Source organism: Podarcis bocagei (assembly GCF_964188305.1).
Source record: "Podarcis bocagei genome assembly, chromosome: Z".
In the NCBI taxonomy this organism is placed as follows: Eukaryota; Metazoa; Chordata; class Lepidosauria; order Squamata; family Lacertidae; genus Podarcis; species Podarcis bocagei.
In genome coordinates, this window is record NC_138140.1 from 41,288,449 (window position 1) to 41,306,094 (window position 17,646).

Sequence of the window (17,646 nt, forward strand, 5' to 3'; positions counted from 1 at the left end):
TGCAGACATGTTTGTTTTAACTGTCTCAGTGAATTGTATCATCAGATAGGAATGGACTGCATCTTCCTTTTTGAAGGGGCGGGGGAACCAAAGAACACATTTCTGATGCTTGTGAAAATGTCTTCTGCTGGTGATATTGATGTGTCTCCAATATAATGGGAAACTCATGTAACATTAATGGAAACTTATATGATGTTAGGTCTGGAGAATCATTTTCATTTATCACCACTGGGTTGTTTTTATGAGTTTGGGATTAAAATGAGCCATTTTCCTGCTCCCAGCTCTCTTGTTGAGTATTTATGTGGTTCAGAAAACAGGGAACTTGTTTGTATTTATGAGGCAGTAAGACTATCACGAGACTTACAGAACAAGCAGCATTACAGTGTGTAGCTTTTTAGCTACCATGAAGACCCAGTGATTAAACATCCACCTCTTTGCCATCACACACTCAAAATGGAATATACATTAAGACCTATATCTGTTAAAGCTAGAGGTGGAGGACAAATTCCATCCAGAGCACATTTAAAGGCAGACATACCTAACATGCAGTTTCTGAAACAACATACGAACTGAAACAGAGCTAACTTTGAAATTTTTGCTCCTCTGAATTTTGCAGTGCAGTCCTCCAGTCAAGAAATGTGTACAGAAATGCACGCACTAGGGTAAAACATGCATTATAAAATGCACATGTTAGTGAAAACAGTATACAAAGTGCACTGTATTAGGGGGAATCACTTTCCAGAATGTCTCTATTAGGCTAGCCAATGGTCTGACTTGATTTAAGGCAGCTTCAGATCCACTTGAACTCTCTCAAAAGCTCACTGCTGAAGACTGTGTTGCTTTTGTTGGTTTATGTTTCTATTATTTATTTATTTATTTATCTAGCTATTTATTTTTCATTTGAGAATTTGCACCTCCACCATTCATCCCTAGACAGCGTGCAACATGTTAAAATAAATGCAGCAAGTCTCAGTAACATATCAAGTAGCATAAAATATTGATAATAGCAGCAGCAGGCAGACTTTATGAAAGTACCTTAAAAGACCCAGCACTTAAAAGATAACATGGTAAATTTCAGATTAGGTTCCCTAAAAAAAGAGTTCCACAGGTGCAGTGCTACGGCCAAAAATAGCCTCCTGCCTGGTCTCCACTTGTCTCAATTCTGACAATGCAAACACCTGAAGAAGAGTACCAACAGATGACCACAGTATACAGGTGAGCTGATACAGGAGCAGGAGTGTCTTTAAGCATGTGAGTTCCCACTATGAGTGGCTGGAAGGCAAACACCTGCAGTGTGATCTGGGCTTGGCAATTGTTGGCAATTAATGGTAAAACTTCAACATTGGCAAGATATATTCCCAATGGGAAGTCCAAGTCAGATTTCTAGCAGCTGCATTCTAGTTTCTGCAGCATCTTCAAGGGCAGCTCCATGTAAAATACATTACAGCAGGCCAACTGGAGTTTATCAGTATGGGAAGAGTCATTCATGTACAAATACACAGCCCGAGCAGAGGAGAAGGAACATTCACATAAGCAGCATTTGTCCAAAGCAATGACAGACCCCCTAAAAACCATCATCGCTCTCTTGAAGATCTATACCTATGCTGCTTCTTTCCAGCTAGTGACTTATGATTACCTTTCCCAACTCAATAAAACATATCACTACTTTCTCCCAATTTTCAATTCCATGCCAGGGCATTAGATCTCTCATTCAAGGAGTCAGAGTGGTGTCATAGCTGTGTCCTATATCTCAAGCCCACAGATTATTGAGTGCGTGATTTACTGATATTCTTTTCTGCTCCCATTTTCCCCAAGTGCTTCCTTCTAAAGAAAGATTACTGGAGATTGGTGTTGCCTTTTTCTAATACATGATTATGAGGAAATTACATACATACATACATCATCATTTTACCCACAAATAAAACCATGCTCAAGGCAGCTTACAACATGAAAAAAACACTACAGAATTATAAGTATAACGTAAGTATAAAGGTAAAGGGACCCTTGACCATTAGGTCCAGTCGTGACCGACTCTGGGGTTGTGGCGCTCATCTCGCTTTATTGGCCGAGGGAGCCGGCGTACAGCTTCCGGGTCATGTGGCCAGCATGACTAAGCCACTCCTGGAGAACCAGAGCAGCGCACGGAAACGCCATTTACCTTCCTGCCGGAGTGGTACCTATTTATCTACATGCACTTTGACGTGCTTTCGAACTGCTAGGTTGGCAGGAGCAGGGACCGAGCAATGGGAGCTCACCCCGTCACGGGGATTTGAACCACCGACCTTCTGATCGGCAAGTCCTAGACTGGGTTAAACCTGTGGTTTAACCCACAGCGCCACCCACGTCCTATAACATAAGTAGTCATAAATAATAAATTAAAGACATTATACAATCAATTTTGACATAAATCATAATGCAATTTGAAATTAAAGCTACAAAAAAAAAAATCAGTAATAGCAACAAAAACCCCCAACAAAAACCTCTAAACAATATCCCAGCCCAAAAGTCTGTTCATCCCCTGTAGTCAGAGTCAGTCAGAGCCCTACCCTCCCAGGCCAGGCCAGGTGGAAAAGGCCTGTAAGGCAGGGAGTAAGTCTTCCAGGACTTGGAGCCAAGGTGGTCTCTGGCCTCATCAGTAGCCTCAGCTTCTGAAGCTGGAGTCAGTCCACTGTTGTGGTGATATCAAACACAAGGCATGTGGATTTTTCCACTCTTCCTCCTCACCTTTCCCATACTCAGGATTCTTCGAGTACTTGGGCCACGTAAAATGATTTCTAATGTGGTTATTGTGGTAAAGTGATTTTAGGGGGGAGGGGAGCCATATGGTCCCTTGTCAAGAGTTCAAGGGACCCTAGGTATTCATCCGCAGCCATGATGGTATCTGGTCTCTCTGAGCTCCCTCAACTTTTGTAGCTGGAGTCAGTCAGGACCCTGCCCTCCCAGGCCAGGTGGGGGGAAAGCCTGCAAGGCAAGGGAGCAGGTCTTCCAAGACTCACAGGTAAGATGATGGTAGTATAGGTTGAGCAGGCAGGAAGCATGCACACTCTTGTAACACCCTCCCAGGCTATAAGACACTGAATAACAAGTGCCTGGAAACAATGACAGAGAGAGGCATTATCCTTGTCTTTGTGCCCTGTTCCGACAGGCTTGGATGACCAGGCAGACAAAGGCCCTGAGAAGAAGCTGAAAGGGCAATGAGCTTAGTATGTGTGAGGTAAACTTCCAGAGGCTTTAAGTTACTGCTTTGTTTCACACCAAGAGCGTCTCTGTCTAATAAAACACAATGCTCCCTGGTTTAAACTTTATGTATTTTCCCAATAACCTTATTAATATAGTTCCATATTCATACTCTTATGAAGCATTAGAAACCATTTGGCAACTGTGACCTAATAAATAATACTCTCATTATGCACCCAAACATCCCAGAAGATGCGCCTTCACGTACGTGGTAATAAAGCATGAGCCTTGCTCTGCAATACTAATAATCATTTCAGCTTGTCAGGTAAATAGCCAATTATGGCTTGATTAGTTGTCCAAGTCCAAAGGCTACAAAATGCAGAAGAATTATGGTAACTGGGGAGCCACTACACAAATCCTTTAGAGAGGAGCTGGCGCCGATGGACCTAATTTATTTGTAGTGGCTGTGTACAGCGAGTCTAATTATGCTAGATTCGGTAATTGTTCACTCTGCCGCTCTATAATAATTGCTTTTCCAATTAATCTTATTTACTTTGAAATTGCTTATACATTTTCATATTTGACTTAGGTATCAGTGACTGCAGTAAAATGACTTCCCAAATAGATGATATGATGAGGACTAGAAGAGTGACACTTTGCATTAGGAAATGATTTTTTTTCCAAATTGGTTTCTCACATTTTTCATTTCCTGCTCAGAATGCTCAGAAAAATCCTTTCCCACAAGAAGGGCTTGAATGCAATTGCCTTCTGCCAAGGTTTGTTCCCTCAGTAACTGGTATATAGGGTCATACTGACTCTAAACTGGAAGGTTCCATACAGCTATTAACAGACCTGTCCTTTATGAATCTGCCCAATTCCCATCTAAAGTTGTCCAAGTTTACGATCATCACCATATCTTACAGCAAGACATTCCACACGTTCTAGTATTTGGGGAGAGGGAAAACTTTATACAGATTTTCTCATGGAAAACTTCTCTACACATACTTTCTCATAGATAAAAGCTACCAAGATTTGTTAGAAGGAAAGGTCGTGTGTAGCATGTTATTTTTCATTACCTAATAATTTATCGTAACAAAAATAGCCTAAAAGTAGCCTAAGGGGGGAAATAAGCAAGACTGCTTTTAGCTCACAGTCATACTGGTGAGAATGTGCCTCCATGAAATGATCAGTGAAAGCTTTAGTTGATTAATCTATTGAGCACACTTTTACCTTAATAGACACTTTTTGTGTGCCCAATTTTTGGCTGTGAAAATGCATCACAAAATTCAGAGACGTGTGAATTCCCAAAGGTAGCTTCCATTAAAATGTGAACTGGATGAAAATCTCTACCTTCTTCCCCCTTCCAAGTAACTGAGTACCTGAGAGCCAGAGAATGTTAAATTAATGGGTGCTGGGAGCATGTGTGCCATGAAGTTCCCCTCTAAAGTGATGTACAGTTTTGCATAAGCTGTCAGAAAGACCCACCATAATTAGAAACATGCGTTTCCGTAGAAACAGCATCTTTGGGAAACTGAGCTGCTGTCCTGATGATACCTTTCACACTGTTGTTCCGATGACGCAGAAGATTATACTTGGTGTCAAAAGACGGAAAAGCAAGAGGGGGTTAGAGGAGAGGATTGTCAACTGGAAAGAGGGAGAGGGGGAGTGGAAAGAGAGAAATCTACCAAAAGCTGTTCAGGAAAGATGACAGGGGAAATATCTTTATCATAGCATGGAGCAAATCCCCAGCTAGACAAGGGCAAAAACGAAGGGAAAATACTGCCCCTTCGTGACTTTTACTATATATGTGCCATACATGAGATCTGAAAAGGGTTTCTGGGGTTAAGCGGCGATGGAACTCCAGCTCCAGGTTAAGTTCCCCTTTCAACAAACTCCCAAAATTGGCATCTTGATCCCAGTCAATATCTCTGTTGTACTGTTTTGAACTGGTTGAATGCATGCACGTGTTGTTGTTCTGAACTGTTTTAAACTACAAACTGTGCTTTGAATTGTGTGTGTTTTTATAAATGCAATTGTTTTAAGTGTTTCAATGTAAACTATTTTATACATATATTTTATTATTTGGTGAATCACTTCAGGATGCCTCATGGGAACCAATTTATAAATGATATGGGGGAGGGGTGGGAGGAGGGAGGAGGAGAAGGAGAAGAATAATTAAAAATGTAGAATTCTGTGATTCTAGGGAATAACACAGTAGGTCTGCTCTGAAAAGTTATTGCAAAGGTGCTGCTTCTAGCCATATGGAAAACCTCAGAATTGTTATTTTCCCACAGTTGGGATTTCATGCATTTTAGCACTTTGCACATCAGCTTTCAGTAAGCGTGTAGGGCCCAGTTCTGAAAGATGTGGTGAGGCTTCCGCTCTGATTAGAATTAATAGGTGTTGACAGCTCTTAGAGCTGAGGGTGCAGAGGAACAGGGGGAGGAGCACCCAAATGCTAATCTAAGATGTCAGGAATCCATACTGAGCATGATTTAATTCTGGAGCTAAAAGAACAGGAGGCGGATGCACACTTGAGACTAAAGGGGGGGGCACTGACTACTCTGTGCCAATGTGGAGTACAGGATCAGCCACAAAGCTCACCAGTCAGCCTTGCACAAATTCCTTTCCTCTCCCTCAGACATGCTGTTCTGGTAAGTTGGATGACAATTGGAGGGGTTTATGCTCTTATCTGCTGTTTTTTTCTTGTAGGTCATCCTGACTCACATCTCACAGCTGTGTTGCATGGATCTAAGCCAGGCATTCCCAAATTCGGCCCTCCAGCTGTTTTGAGACTACAACTCCCATCATCCCTAGTTAACAGGACTAGTGGTCAGGGATGATGGGAGTTGTAATCCCAAAACAGCTAGAGGGCCAAGTTTGGGGGTGCCTGATCTAAGCTGAGCCAAGCATAATGTGGTGTGACCAGCATTTTGCTTTGAAACTTCCAGAGGAGTAGATCAGTATTCATGGAGAATGAGGGTAAACAGATACTGTAGTTGAGGAGTGGGGGGAGGGGGCGCTGTGGCCCTTCAGATGTTGTCCAGACTCCCATCATCCCTGGCTTTTGGCCATGCTGGTTTAAGATGAAGGGAGCTGGAATTCAATGGCATCTGGAAGACCCACAGATTCCCTGCTCCTGCCACAAATGAAGATAGATGCAGTTTAGGCAGCTGCTGTCCAGCCACTCCTTTGTAAAACAGTTGGATGGCTAAAAGGTCCAAGAGGTCCAGCTGATGGGAATTAATTCTTAGGAGATGGTCCCCTGAGAGCTGGGGATCTCTCTTGGTCTCTGAATGAGATATACTTCAGCACTTTGGCATGGCTGCACCCGTCAAACTTAGGGAAAAGTGGGAGAGAGTGGGGGAGAGAGAAATAGCTGGCAGTTTTGAAAGAGAGAGCAAAGGGTTACTCATTTGAAGCTGAGATGGAGTTCTAGGAATGCTGCTTACATTCCCCTCTCTAACATATGTGCATGAGAAGGAACAGAAGATAATGAAGTTGGAGCATCTATTTGCTCTGCTGCAGAAGAATCACCAAAACCAGAACCCTGAGAGTCTCACACTGGCCAGGATGGAAGATTGGGGGTGGCAGGTTGGAGGGGAAATAAGTATGCCAGCTCCTGGGCTGGTGCAGTCAGCCCCTGGTCTTGCATTTCCCCACCTCTGCTATAAAAGGAGTGCATTACACAAAGGATGTGCTGCCACAGAGAGGTCTGTGCACTGCATCACCAACCACAACCCTCCACTCACAGGAGAGTGTGAGGAACAGACTTCATGGCTGGCTGTCAGGTACTTTGGAACCCTACACAAGAGATTTTGGCAGTTGTCATGTGATAGACAGGTGGGTTGTCCTGGTGAAGTTTTTCGGGGGGGGGTGTACCTACCATACACATTTTTGCAGAACAACTTTCCCTAATGTGTTATTTTAACAACAATATGCACTTTTAGGCACACTTTTTCAGAATGTATGCATTTTAGCATTCATTCTATCATCTATCTATCTATCTATCTATCTATCTATCATCTATCTATCATCTATCTGTCTGTCTATCTATTTTGTATACAGCCCTACACCCACAGGTCTCAGTTGGCTGGACTATTGCATTGCAAAATTCTGAGAATCCTGAAGGCTTTATTTCTCATATAGCTGTGAAATGTGCAAATTATGTGGGTTCACCTTTAAATGGGAACTGAACCAAAATTCTTTCCCATCCCTGGTAAGGACCAAAGCTGATGGGTAAAGTGGTCAACACAGCATGGACAATTGTCTAAAGCATGAAGCGCACAGCGCTAATGGCCTGTGCCTAACTCCTCATAAATAGTTTGGAAGTCAATGATTCAGCCGTAAAATAACCTTTAATTGTCCATTAGGTCTAACTAAAGTGCTTTTAGACTGCATTTCTATAAAACGAGCAATCGTTTTTTATGTCCTCCTAAGAATGCACACACTGTGATGCAATTTCCTGTTGATTTCATAGCTGTGTCACCCCAACTTCTCTGTGAAAACAATCGAAACACTGCTTTAATATGCTTGAAGTATCTAATTTCATTGCTATTTCATACACTGTCCGCAGGCCCCCTTTTTTTTAGATGCCATTTTTCACAAGAATAATCAATGGCTATGTTGAAAGATTTATGGACTATAATTAGAAAGAGTAAAATGTACCATTCCATTATCTTTATTTCCCATGATAAAGAGGGCAGTGCTGCTAAAGTAATGCAGCCTTAGCCAACCTTGTGCCCCCCAGATGTTTTGTTCCCACCAACCCCATGGGACTACGATTTTGGACTGCATTTCCCACCATTGAGCCTGATGGGAGCTGTGGTCCAAAAACCACTGGAGCACATAGGTTGGGGAAGGGTGCTGTGAGCACATTGCCAGGATCATGGGCAGCTGTTCAGAGTCCATGCCCATTGTTGTGCCATTCTTCCAAGCTATTTGGATCAAGCCACAAACATAAAAAAGTTGTGTGATTTATCCCAAGTGTGTGCCTGGCTTCAAGAAGAGGATAGAAAGCCTGTTATGGAAGTGTAAATGACTTCACTTATTGCCTCTACATTTTACAGAATTGTGTATAACCTTTACTTAAAGGGCACCTCCATGCTGCTAGTTGGTGCTTGCTGCTCCCTTAGGTAACAGCTACAGCCAATTTTGCTGCCTATAATGAGAAACTATAATATATAATTTAAGCTATTTTCCAAACAATGCCCCTACTGAGTGTAATGCAATTAAATGGGAAACCTGAGTTGCAGTGCAGAGGCTTTACACAAGAAAAGTCTAACATTAGGCACAGGAGAACTAAAAGAAAGAGGTAATAATTAGCTGGTGAAAACATTAAGTATATTCACAAAAGAATATTTTTCTTCCTTGGCCCAGTATAATTGAAAAGGTCCCTCCACTGGGTGATATTGCCCAGCCATACAACAGTGTTAGGTTTACCAAATGTCATGTTTATCATAAACAAAACGTTATCTGTTGCCTGTGGTCTCTACCTACATAGCCATAGGCTGTTTCAGAGAAAATGAAACTGCAGAATGTTAGCAAACTGTGCAACTTCTGGGAGAGAAATGAATGGTCTCTTTGCCTAGGGAAAAGAATCAAAGAGTACATTGGGATAATGAAGAAAGTGAGGTCATAAGAGCTTAAAAACCGAGGACTGTGGAGGCAAGAAATTGGCAGAGATGATGAGAAAACAAATGGGCTATTCACATGTAGGGATGCAGGAGAAATTTGATTATGTTTGCATTTAAAGGCAAACCCACAAAATCTGCACTCTCCGAAACAATGCACAAAAAACATCACCAAATTTTACAGTGCAGTTCTGCAGCCAAGTAATTTGCATAGGGATGCATATATTATGGTAAAGTGTGCATAGAAACACATATGTTCATGAAAATACTGTGCAAATTTGCATTGTGTTAGGGGGAAATGCCTTGCAAAAATGTGTATATCAGTAAAAATTGGCACAAAAATGCTGATGACTTATCAAGAGTGGTGCTCTGCTAACATTATTACCCTGGAAGAAGAACTGCGGTTGCCTAGCTCTCTATCTGACACCTTCCCTATCTGACACACAAATCTTTATTCTTCATCTCTCTCTCCTTCTCACCTATTTCCCTCCTCTGTTTTGTTCCTTATATTCACATTCATCTAAAAAAAATAAAATCAGATTTGTTGGTAATTCAACAAGTCCAAGACAGTAGTAACAAGGAGAAAATTCAACTATTAGAAGCCTCTTTTCTTTTCCCCTGTGAATTTTGTATCACCCAAAAAAGAAGAGAGATAGCTATTTTTTCAAACTTCTCAGTCTAATGGTGAATCTCCAGATACAGTTGGACTTCAGCTCCCACTGAACTTGGCCAGTGGTCAGGGATGATGGGAGTTCCTCCCCGTTGCTTCAGTTCTCTATTCTGCCTTCAGTTATCATTATTCTCCTTTTTATTGATATAGCTCTGGATAAAAATATTAATAAACTACAGATTTGGTGATAGTGATGGTGAAAAGAGCTAAGGCTGCCAGAGCTCCCAAACCACCTTTTCTGAAGGCAAGCTGTGTGCATCTCACCTTGTCAGTCTCGCACCCAAAGTCTGCCGACTCGGAGGCAGCTTAATGATTTTCTGTATAGCCGACCCTGACCTTATTTAGGCGACGCTGATTGGAAGTCATTGTGTGAGCCTGGAATAAGCTTACACTGCTAGTTAGTGGTCCGGTTCAATGTCATCTGCATAGAAAGTGCAGATGTGACTTGAAATTTAAATGGGCAATTCTGCAGGCAGCAAAATCCTGGAGGGCTCACAATGGCCTGGAAGGACCATCCTGAAACCGGAATTGGCCAGTGTCGTTCATACTCACTGCTTGGAGCCACTTCTCACTAGCAATATTCTGCACTGTCATGCAAAGTTTGTAAATGTGCACTCTCCGTATGGTGCACATGCGCAGTCCATACGGACGTCGTGCATGTGTCACTGGGCGATTCGCCCTGCCCCTTGGCATCCCGCCCCAGGTGCCAGAGAGGGTTCCTCCACCACTGGGCTTATTGTGTGGTTCATCTCTATCAGGATCATGGCCCTCCAGCCCACCTAGCAGCCCCAGTTCTATGGAAACAGCTTCAGCACCTGTAGCAAATAAATACTCGTGGAGACAAAAGCTGTACTCCCAAGTCTGGGTCATAAATTTAAATGCCAGAATATTTCTCCCTGTGCTCAAGGTATATTTCCCGAATTAAAGTGTCAGTTCAGAATAGCAGCAAAGGCAATAGAGAGGCAACTGTCTAAATCTGGATTGTAAGCTCCTCGACGCAGCCATTTGTTTCCCTTACAGCAGAGATGGGGGACCTGAGACCCTCCATGGCCATGGTCTGGGGTGTGGGATCTGTAGTCCAATGATATCTAGATTTGCCAGCCCTGTATTAAAGTGTCATCTACATTCATAATGTACTCAAAAACAACAGGAGCAGCAATAACAAAATGTTGCCGTTCCTGATTCCAGTCAGTCGGTCAGTCGCATCCTCTTTCTGGATGTGTCATTCCATTCTATCCTCCCTCCCCAGAGTTCCATTTCCCCAAGAATTAGCATTCCGTGCCCATTGAGCATGCTCAGTCCCCACTGAGCTGCTTTTCAAGATTTTCCACCCTTAGACGTTTCTTCCCTCTGCAAAGTCTGAGCCTCTTGGAAGCCTGCTGATTCCTTCTTGCGTGGGGTAAGAAAAGGTTCTACACTTGACCATTTCAGCCTTAGAATATTTGATAAATACATTGAGCATGGTGACTATTTGGGGACGCAATGAGAAGCATTTGTTAGATGGGCACACAAATGGAGCCTAAGTACCACGAGGTTTAGCAAAAGTTGCTATGGGAGCCGAATAGAGCCTCCATTTACAAGAGGAGAATACCACTGAATATGATTTCCTGGGAGCCACAGCATGGAAGGCTCTCACCTTGGGGGATTGTGACCTTCCTGGAAAGGATCTGATAGCCAATGTGGGCATCAAGAGGCTGGAATTTATATACCCTTGTCTGATCCAGCACACCTTTGCCTTCTAATGAGCAGAGTTCCTCTTATGCAACAGGGCTTCCTTAGGAACATAAGAAGATGCTTTATGGCAAGTGAGAGTATTTGTCCATCTACCTCAATACTGTCTACACTGACTGGCAGTGGCTCTCCAGACAACGGCCATTCCCAGTCCTACCTGGGGATGCTGCAGATCAAACTTGTGACCTTCTGCCTGCCAAGCATGCATACTGTTTGAGAAGCTTCTCCTGGTGGTGAGGGAGTGATACAAAATTATTATGGGGGTGGGAATGGCAGGTTGCAGCTGTAATAGGGAATTTTGGACACCCCCCTTCAGCTCTTCTATGAATAGAATAGTCTTCCACTTGTATTGTGTCATCATTAGATCCAAACCACGGGGGGGGGGGGATTTGGCCACTCAGTTTTAAAAAAATGCCCAGAATGTCTGTCAAAACACTAGACATTTTAGAGGCAAGAACACCATATTCTATGGTAATGAGAAGATAGTCATTGACAAGGACATGAAAAACGCAACGCCCAGTCAATCCTGACAGTCACGAATCCTTGATAGAAAGAGGTTGTGATTCAAACGGTTCCCATTAGATGAGTCCACAATCCCTGTATTTGTCATTTGGTGAAGTTCATGAGAGACGCTAGACATGTGTCATCACGATTTGGGGAAGCTAGGCAGCAGATGAGAAGTGCCATACCCTGACCCTTAATTGCTGGGTGCGGGAATGTTAAATACTATTATGCCTTCCACTTTCTCACCCATCCCCTTCTTGGGTTGTAACACAGACAATCACTAACTTTAACACTGCAAAACAGAATAAAACACCCAGTCGAAAAATATGCAATGTACAAACAGCTTGCGTTTGCACCGCATGCTTTTAAACTTCAAGCAGATGGTCACAGACAGTACTTTTTGCATTTTGGGACATTTAATACCAGTGTTCACTCCTCTTTTTTGCCTCCTTCTGCACCCATACATATGCCAAGTGAGGATAACACTACATGCATCTGATGAAGCAGGGATCTGGTTGAAGAAGCATGTGTCATAATAAATGAGTTAATGTTTAAGAAGCGACATGACTAGCATGTCTAACCCTCTGCCCATTTTTAATACTGGCCCTTTCACTGACTGTTTTCACAGAGGATAGATCTGCTGGTGGCTTAACAGTGGAGGCTGGTCCATTAGGACAAAGTGCCCCACCAACCTCAGCCTTCTCACCTGCCTGTCTCCTGGCTTACAGCCAGTCAAAGGGATGTCACTGCTTATCCTCTGGTGCTTCCTCATTCTCAGCATTTCCCTTGTGCAACTCAGGATGGAAGAGGCCAGGGACAAAACAATAAATTAGTTTTCTCTGCCTTCCTTTGCTCTGCCTTCACCTGCTGTTGGTCTCCCTGCCTACCAATCCTATTGAGCTGCTAATGGGAACCAATTAGAACTTTGCTGGGTCATGGCCATAGCTCAGTGATCAGACTTTTCTAACACATTGTCACAGGAGTGTGCTGGTCTGTAATCACACAGTTCAAAGATAGTTAACTTTATTAGCAAAAAGAAGGATCTCCACAGACTTGACTATGGAGGCTTAATGAGCAGAGCAGCTCATTCCCAGTGGTCTTCTTCCATGAAAGTCAGTTGCCAAGACTGAAAGTGCCCACCTCCTCAGGCTTTTGTCCAGGAGAAAAGGACCAGGAGAAGGAAGGTGTGCCCATTGCTTTATTTAATATTACTGAATTACTGAATACAGTATTAAACAATATGAAAATTGGGGGTGCTTAGCAGGAGCTGAAATTCTCCATCCAATTATTGGATTAAGAAACTGAGGAGGCCATTTTGTTGAACATTCTCCAGGGGAGAATCAACCTTTTCCAACAGTTCAGAAAAAGATAAATTCAAAGAAATTCTGATAAAATTGTTTTTCTGAGAATTTCAGCCCAACTTTAGCCAGCTACCAGCAGAGAAAGGGATCTTTCCAGCCAATGGTGGTTGGTGCGTATCTGGGCTGCTAGGTGGAGTCAAGTAATTATTGTTTGTCCCCCATCCTCTTCTCTTCTGAGTTATAAGGAGTAGACAGCTAGTAAGCAGTGCTACCCTTAGAAAGGCCATAAGTAAGAAGTCATGCAAGCTGAGGACATAACAAAGTTGGTTGGGCATTGCTGCATTTGCCTTAGTATAGCAGTTTCCACTGTTTCCGCCATATTTGTTGTTCTTCATGCTCAATGTCCCTGCTCAAGCTATGCTCTCTCATACACTTACTTGGAAGTAAGCCCCATTGGCCTCCATTGAACACTTATCAGTAAAGGTGTGTAGAATCAGACTTCACAAGGGAAATTCCATTACTGAGTATGTTGCTGCATTCTTGTTGGCATCAGTGCAAAAAGTACACTGGTGTCAGGCACTTAATGAATTCTCTATAGATTTCAATATACCAACGTGCCTTTTGTTCAACTTGCCCAGACATAGATTTGAACGAATCAGGTTTGCTACACATCACAAGCTGGAGAAATGAGAAGCAATTTTTAAAAATGCAGGTTGTCAAACAGAATTCCTTTTTCCCTGGCATGAAAAAATGCCGGAGACTAAAATTATATATATATATTTGCAATACATGTACAGTTTGTATTGGAGCAAATACATTTGCATCCTGACTGAACTAAATAAATATTCTCACAGCAATTCTGTGAGGTAAGTTAGGCTAAGAGAAAGTGACTGGCCCAAGGTCACCCAGTGAGCTTCAGGACTGAGAAGGGATTTGACCCCTGACATCTCAGGTTTCTTGTCCCAACACTCCAACCACTACAACATACTGTTTTTTTAAACAAATTACTTCTGGAACCACATTTCCACCACCGTCCCCTTTTTTTGCTTTTGGCCCTTGTTGCTATCTGTTGCTATCAGTTTCTCACAAGAAGTGACTCCCATCCTAAATCTGAACCCTAACGCTTTCCTGCTCATTTTCAGTGACATTTTACTTAGAAAGGTTGTCTACTCTGGGTTAGTAGTTAGTTCAAATGAACACAAGGGAACTTATTCCTAGAGGATCAGCCTCCATGTGTGTTTAGGATTTACAGGTCAATCCAACATATCAATCCCTGACAAGCAAGTGTCCCGTCCCCCCCACACCCACTGCCCCCGCCGTCAAGCATTTAGTTTAATAGTACTCCCAAGCAAGTGTGCATGAGTGCCCTCGGTTCTCTCCCTTCAGCAAGCTGCGGGTGAGATTACTGCAATTTTAAAATAAACCTTTAAGAAGCTCCTTGCCACTTCCCAGTATGGTTCAAGGTTAATTATATTCATCAATGAGGCAATAAACAGCAGCAACAAAGAGGACTGGTGGCAGTGTCTGTGTGTGTCCCAACGTTTTCCATTCATCAAAGTTTGAACTTATTGATAAAGTCACGGGAAAGGGAAGGTTTTGAGCTGGTTCATTTATCTGAAGACAAATTAACACGCTCTACAGAAGCTACTGAAAATTCTCAGAGAAGTGACAGGGGGGAAGGGGGTGGGAGTAAAAACAAGGTGAAGCACAAAAGACCTTGTTCCTTGGTGGGGGGTGCATCTCATAAACAGGAAACGCCATTCACACACACACAAAATAGCAGTATTTAGCACAGTGTGATGTGTGTGAATTTTAGAGGAAGGGGTTTCATTCACTTAGGGTTAAAAAGCCCCGGCATTTTTTAAAAAATGAAACAAAGCATGCTTCCTAAGAACTGGACAGTATATTCATTTCCAAGACAACAGCAACAGTAAGGTTTATTTAAGAAGAGACAGTTGGGAAAGAAAGAAAGAGTAAGCAGTTTAGGCCAAAGCTCACCTTTCTCATTAAACTTTAGCCTCACAAACCCTTAACTGGGGGAAAGGGAAGCTGTTATATGCCAGGTCAGATCACTGGCCCATATGGCTCAGTACAGTGGTACCTCAGGTTACAGGCGCTTCAGGTTACAGACTCCGCTAACCCAGAAATAGTGATTCAGGTTAAGAACTTTGCTTCAGGATGAGAACAGAAATTGTGCTCCGGTGGTGCGGCAGCAGCAGGAGGCCCCATTAGCTAAAGTGGTGCTTCAGGTTAAGAACAGTTTCAGGTTAAGAACGGACCTCCGGAACAAACCCGAGGTACCACTGTATTGTCTACACTGGCTAGCAGCAGTTTTCCAAAATTTTAGGCAGGGGGTATTCCCAGCCCTGCCTGGAGATGCTGGGAACGGAACCTGGGACCTTCTGCATATAAAGTGTGGATGCCTTACCACTGAGTTAAGGCCCTTTCCATACCCTGCTCTAACCAAGTATAAGAACATGCAACCAAAATAAATGCACATGGATACCCTGTCTGCTTCGATTTCTGCCATTCCTCTCTCACCCCCCGCCATGTCATATTTTAGACTGTAAGTTCCTCCAGGCAGGGACTTGTTCTCTTGTGCATTGCAATGTGCTGTGCACATTGATGGCGCTTTTTATATATGACAACAACAACAACGTTAGCAATAACTACAAACAATGACCATTAATAACAGCAATAACATGCAGCTGGTTTTCCTCAGCGCTGCCCTCTAAATCACCCACCTCTCGACGGACTCATCCTTGCTCTCCTCTGTGATCATCTGCAGCTCCTGCGCCTTTCTGTCCAGCTCTTCTTTGTCCCCTTCCTCCTCTCTGACAGCTTTCGGCACCTGCTCTGTGGCTTGCAGGTGTTCGATGAAGTTCTGCTGCTCAGGCCAAGTCTGGATCGGCCGGTGGGGCACTGGGGTCGGTCCAGGCACTGGCGCCAAGATGTTGTGTCGTATTGGGCTGTTGTTTTTCTTCAGCCCATTTCTGTCCCGCGAGTGGCTCTTCAGCCTGTTCTGAACTGGTGTCCCTCTATGCTCATATCCTTCCTGCTGCAGGCAACCTCCGGTGCCTGTGGAACTCTGAGAGGGGTGGCTGAACCATCTCCAGCGGAGCCTCAAGATCTGCTTCACGTCAAATTCCTTCTTCCCCGAGACTGACATCTTCACAAGTTGTGGAAGGGGAAAGAGAAAGAGAGAAGGAAAACACTGCTACAAAAAAATCCTGTTGTTCCAGAAAGGAAACAGACCCTGTGTTCGTCTCCTGTGTTTTTCAATGCCTCTGCTTCATCCTCTCCAAAATAAGGAACGAAAGGAAGAAATGCTCGTGTTCCTAATACTTGTCCTTCCCTTTCTCTCACTGAGGCTTCCTCTGTATGTCGCGGACAGTTCTGCTAAGATCTTCCTAACTGTATAGGTGGGAATCCATCCTGACAGAATGATGAGGTCAGATCTTAAACAAGTAAATCAGCTTAGCGCAGGCAAGCATCTGCTATTACACTACCCGGTGGCTCAGCTCACACACACTCAAGGAAGCAGCACTGTAGAGCTACACTATCATCCTAAGGGATCTTAGCCTGCAACCTCAGCTGCATGTAAAAAAGAAAGCAGTTCATACTTTATTCCACACACACACACACCCCAAGGCAAGCCAAAATGCCTCTCCCTCACACCAGGGCTGCAATCCTATATACGCTTCCCTGGAAGTTAAGCCCCACACATAGGGTCAGGATGCCTTGTTGCACAACTTTAAGCCTTCTTACGTGTAAGCAAACGCCACTCAGTGAAATCAAATCTGGTTCATTTCCAAGTCAGTTGAGGAGGTTTAGGGATGTGATACAAGATTTTATAAGGGGTATTAATGGGAGGATGTTTCTAAGTAGGTTTTTAATGCTCAGTTTTTCAATGCCGTGATTCTCCAGCAGTTCAGTTTATTCTTAAGAATATCTTTCATATATTCCTTGTTTTCGTTATTTGTTTTTGTTTTGTTTTTTAAAAGTGAAATAGCTTGAGGCAGGTAGCCCTCAAGTATTGTACAATATTACTGTAAACGAAATGAACAGCATTTAATTTTAAATTCAATGGCATAGTCCGGCATAAATGCGCTTTCTTTCTCTCCCCCAGGGTCCCCCAGTTTGTAGGCATAGAATTCTGTGGAATTTACCTTCCCTATAGGAAGGACTGCAGAGGAAACTTGAAACATTCAGATGAGATACCCTCCCTAAAGAAGCATATCTATGGAAAACACAACACTGTTTCCTGGCTAAGTGCCCATGTAAATATCCTCACGCCATCCGGCTCATCTATTTTTTCTCTCTCTCTCACACACACACATGCACACTGCATAAAGAATCAGTGCAATTATGTTGTCTGTAACCAGCTGGGGTATGCTAGAACAGGGGTCAGCAAACTTTTACAGCAGAGAGCCAGTCCACTGTACCTCAGACCTTGTGGGGGGCCGGACTATATTTTGAAAAAATGAATAAATGAACGAATTCCTATGCCCCACAAATAACCCAGAGATTCATTTTTAAATAAAAGGACACATTCTTCTCATGTAAAAACATGCTGATTCCCAGACTGTCTGCGGGCCGGATTGAGAAGGCAATTGGGCCGAATCCAGCC

General features: G+C 43.2%; 1 protein-coding gene across 4 annotated transcripts in view; it reads right to left on the bottom strand.

The window, feature by feature from the left end:
- KLHL4 (kelch like family member 4) overlaps positions 1-16,939 on the bottom strand; it is a 45,389-nt gene extending 28,450 nt beyond the window's left edge. For 3 of the 4 annotated variants that reach the window (XR_014004367.1, XR_014004368.1, XM_081180015.1), the window contains exon 1: positions 15,761-16,879. Coding sequence is in view for 2 of the 4 variants with exons in the window: in XM_081180015.1 (XP_081036141.1) it covers positions 15,761-16,185 (425 nt within the window). In the remaining 2 variants the exon portion in view is untranslated. Of the gene's footprint in view, positions 1-15,760 lie in introns of all 4 variants that reach the window. The other variant, XM_081180016.1, reaches the window with a different exon arrangement.
- Positions 16,940-17,646: the final 707 nt, after the last annotated feature.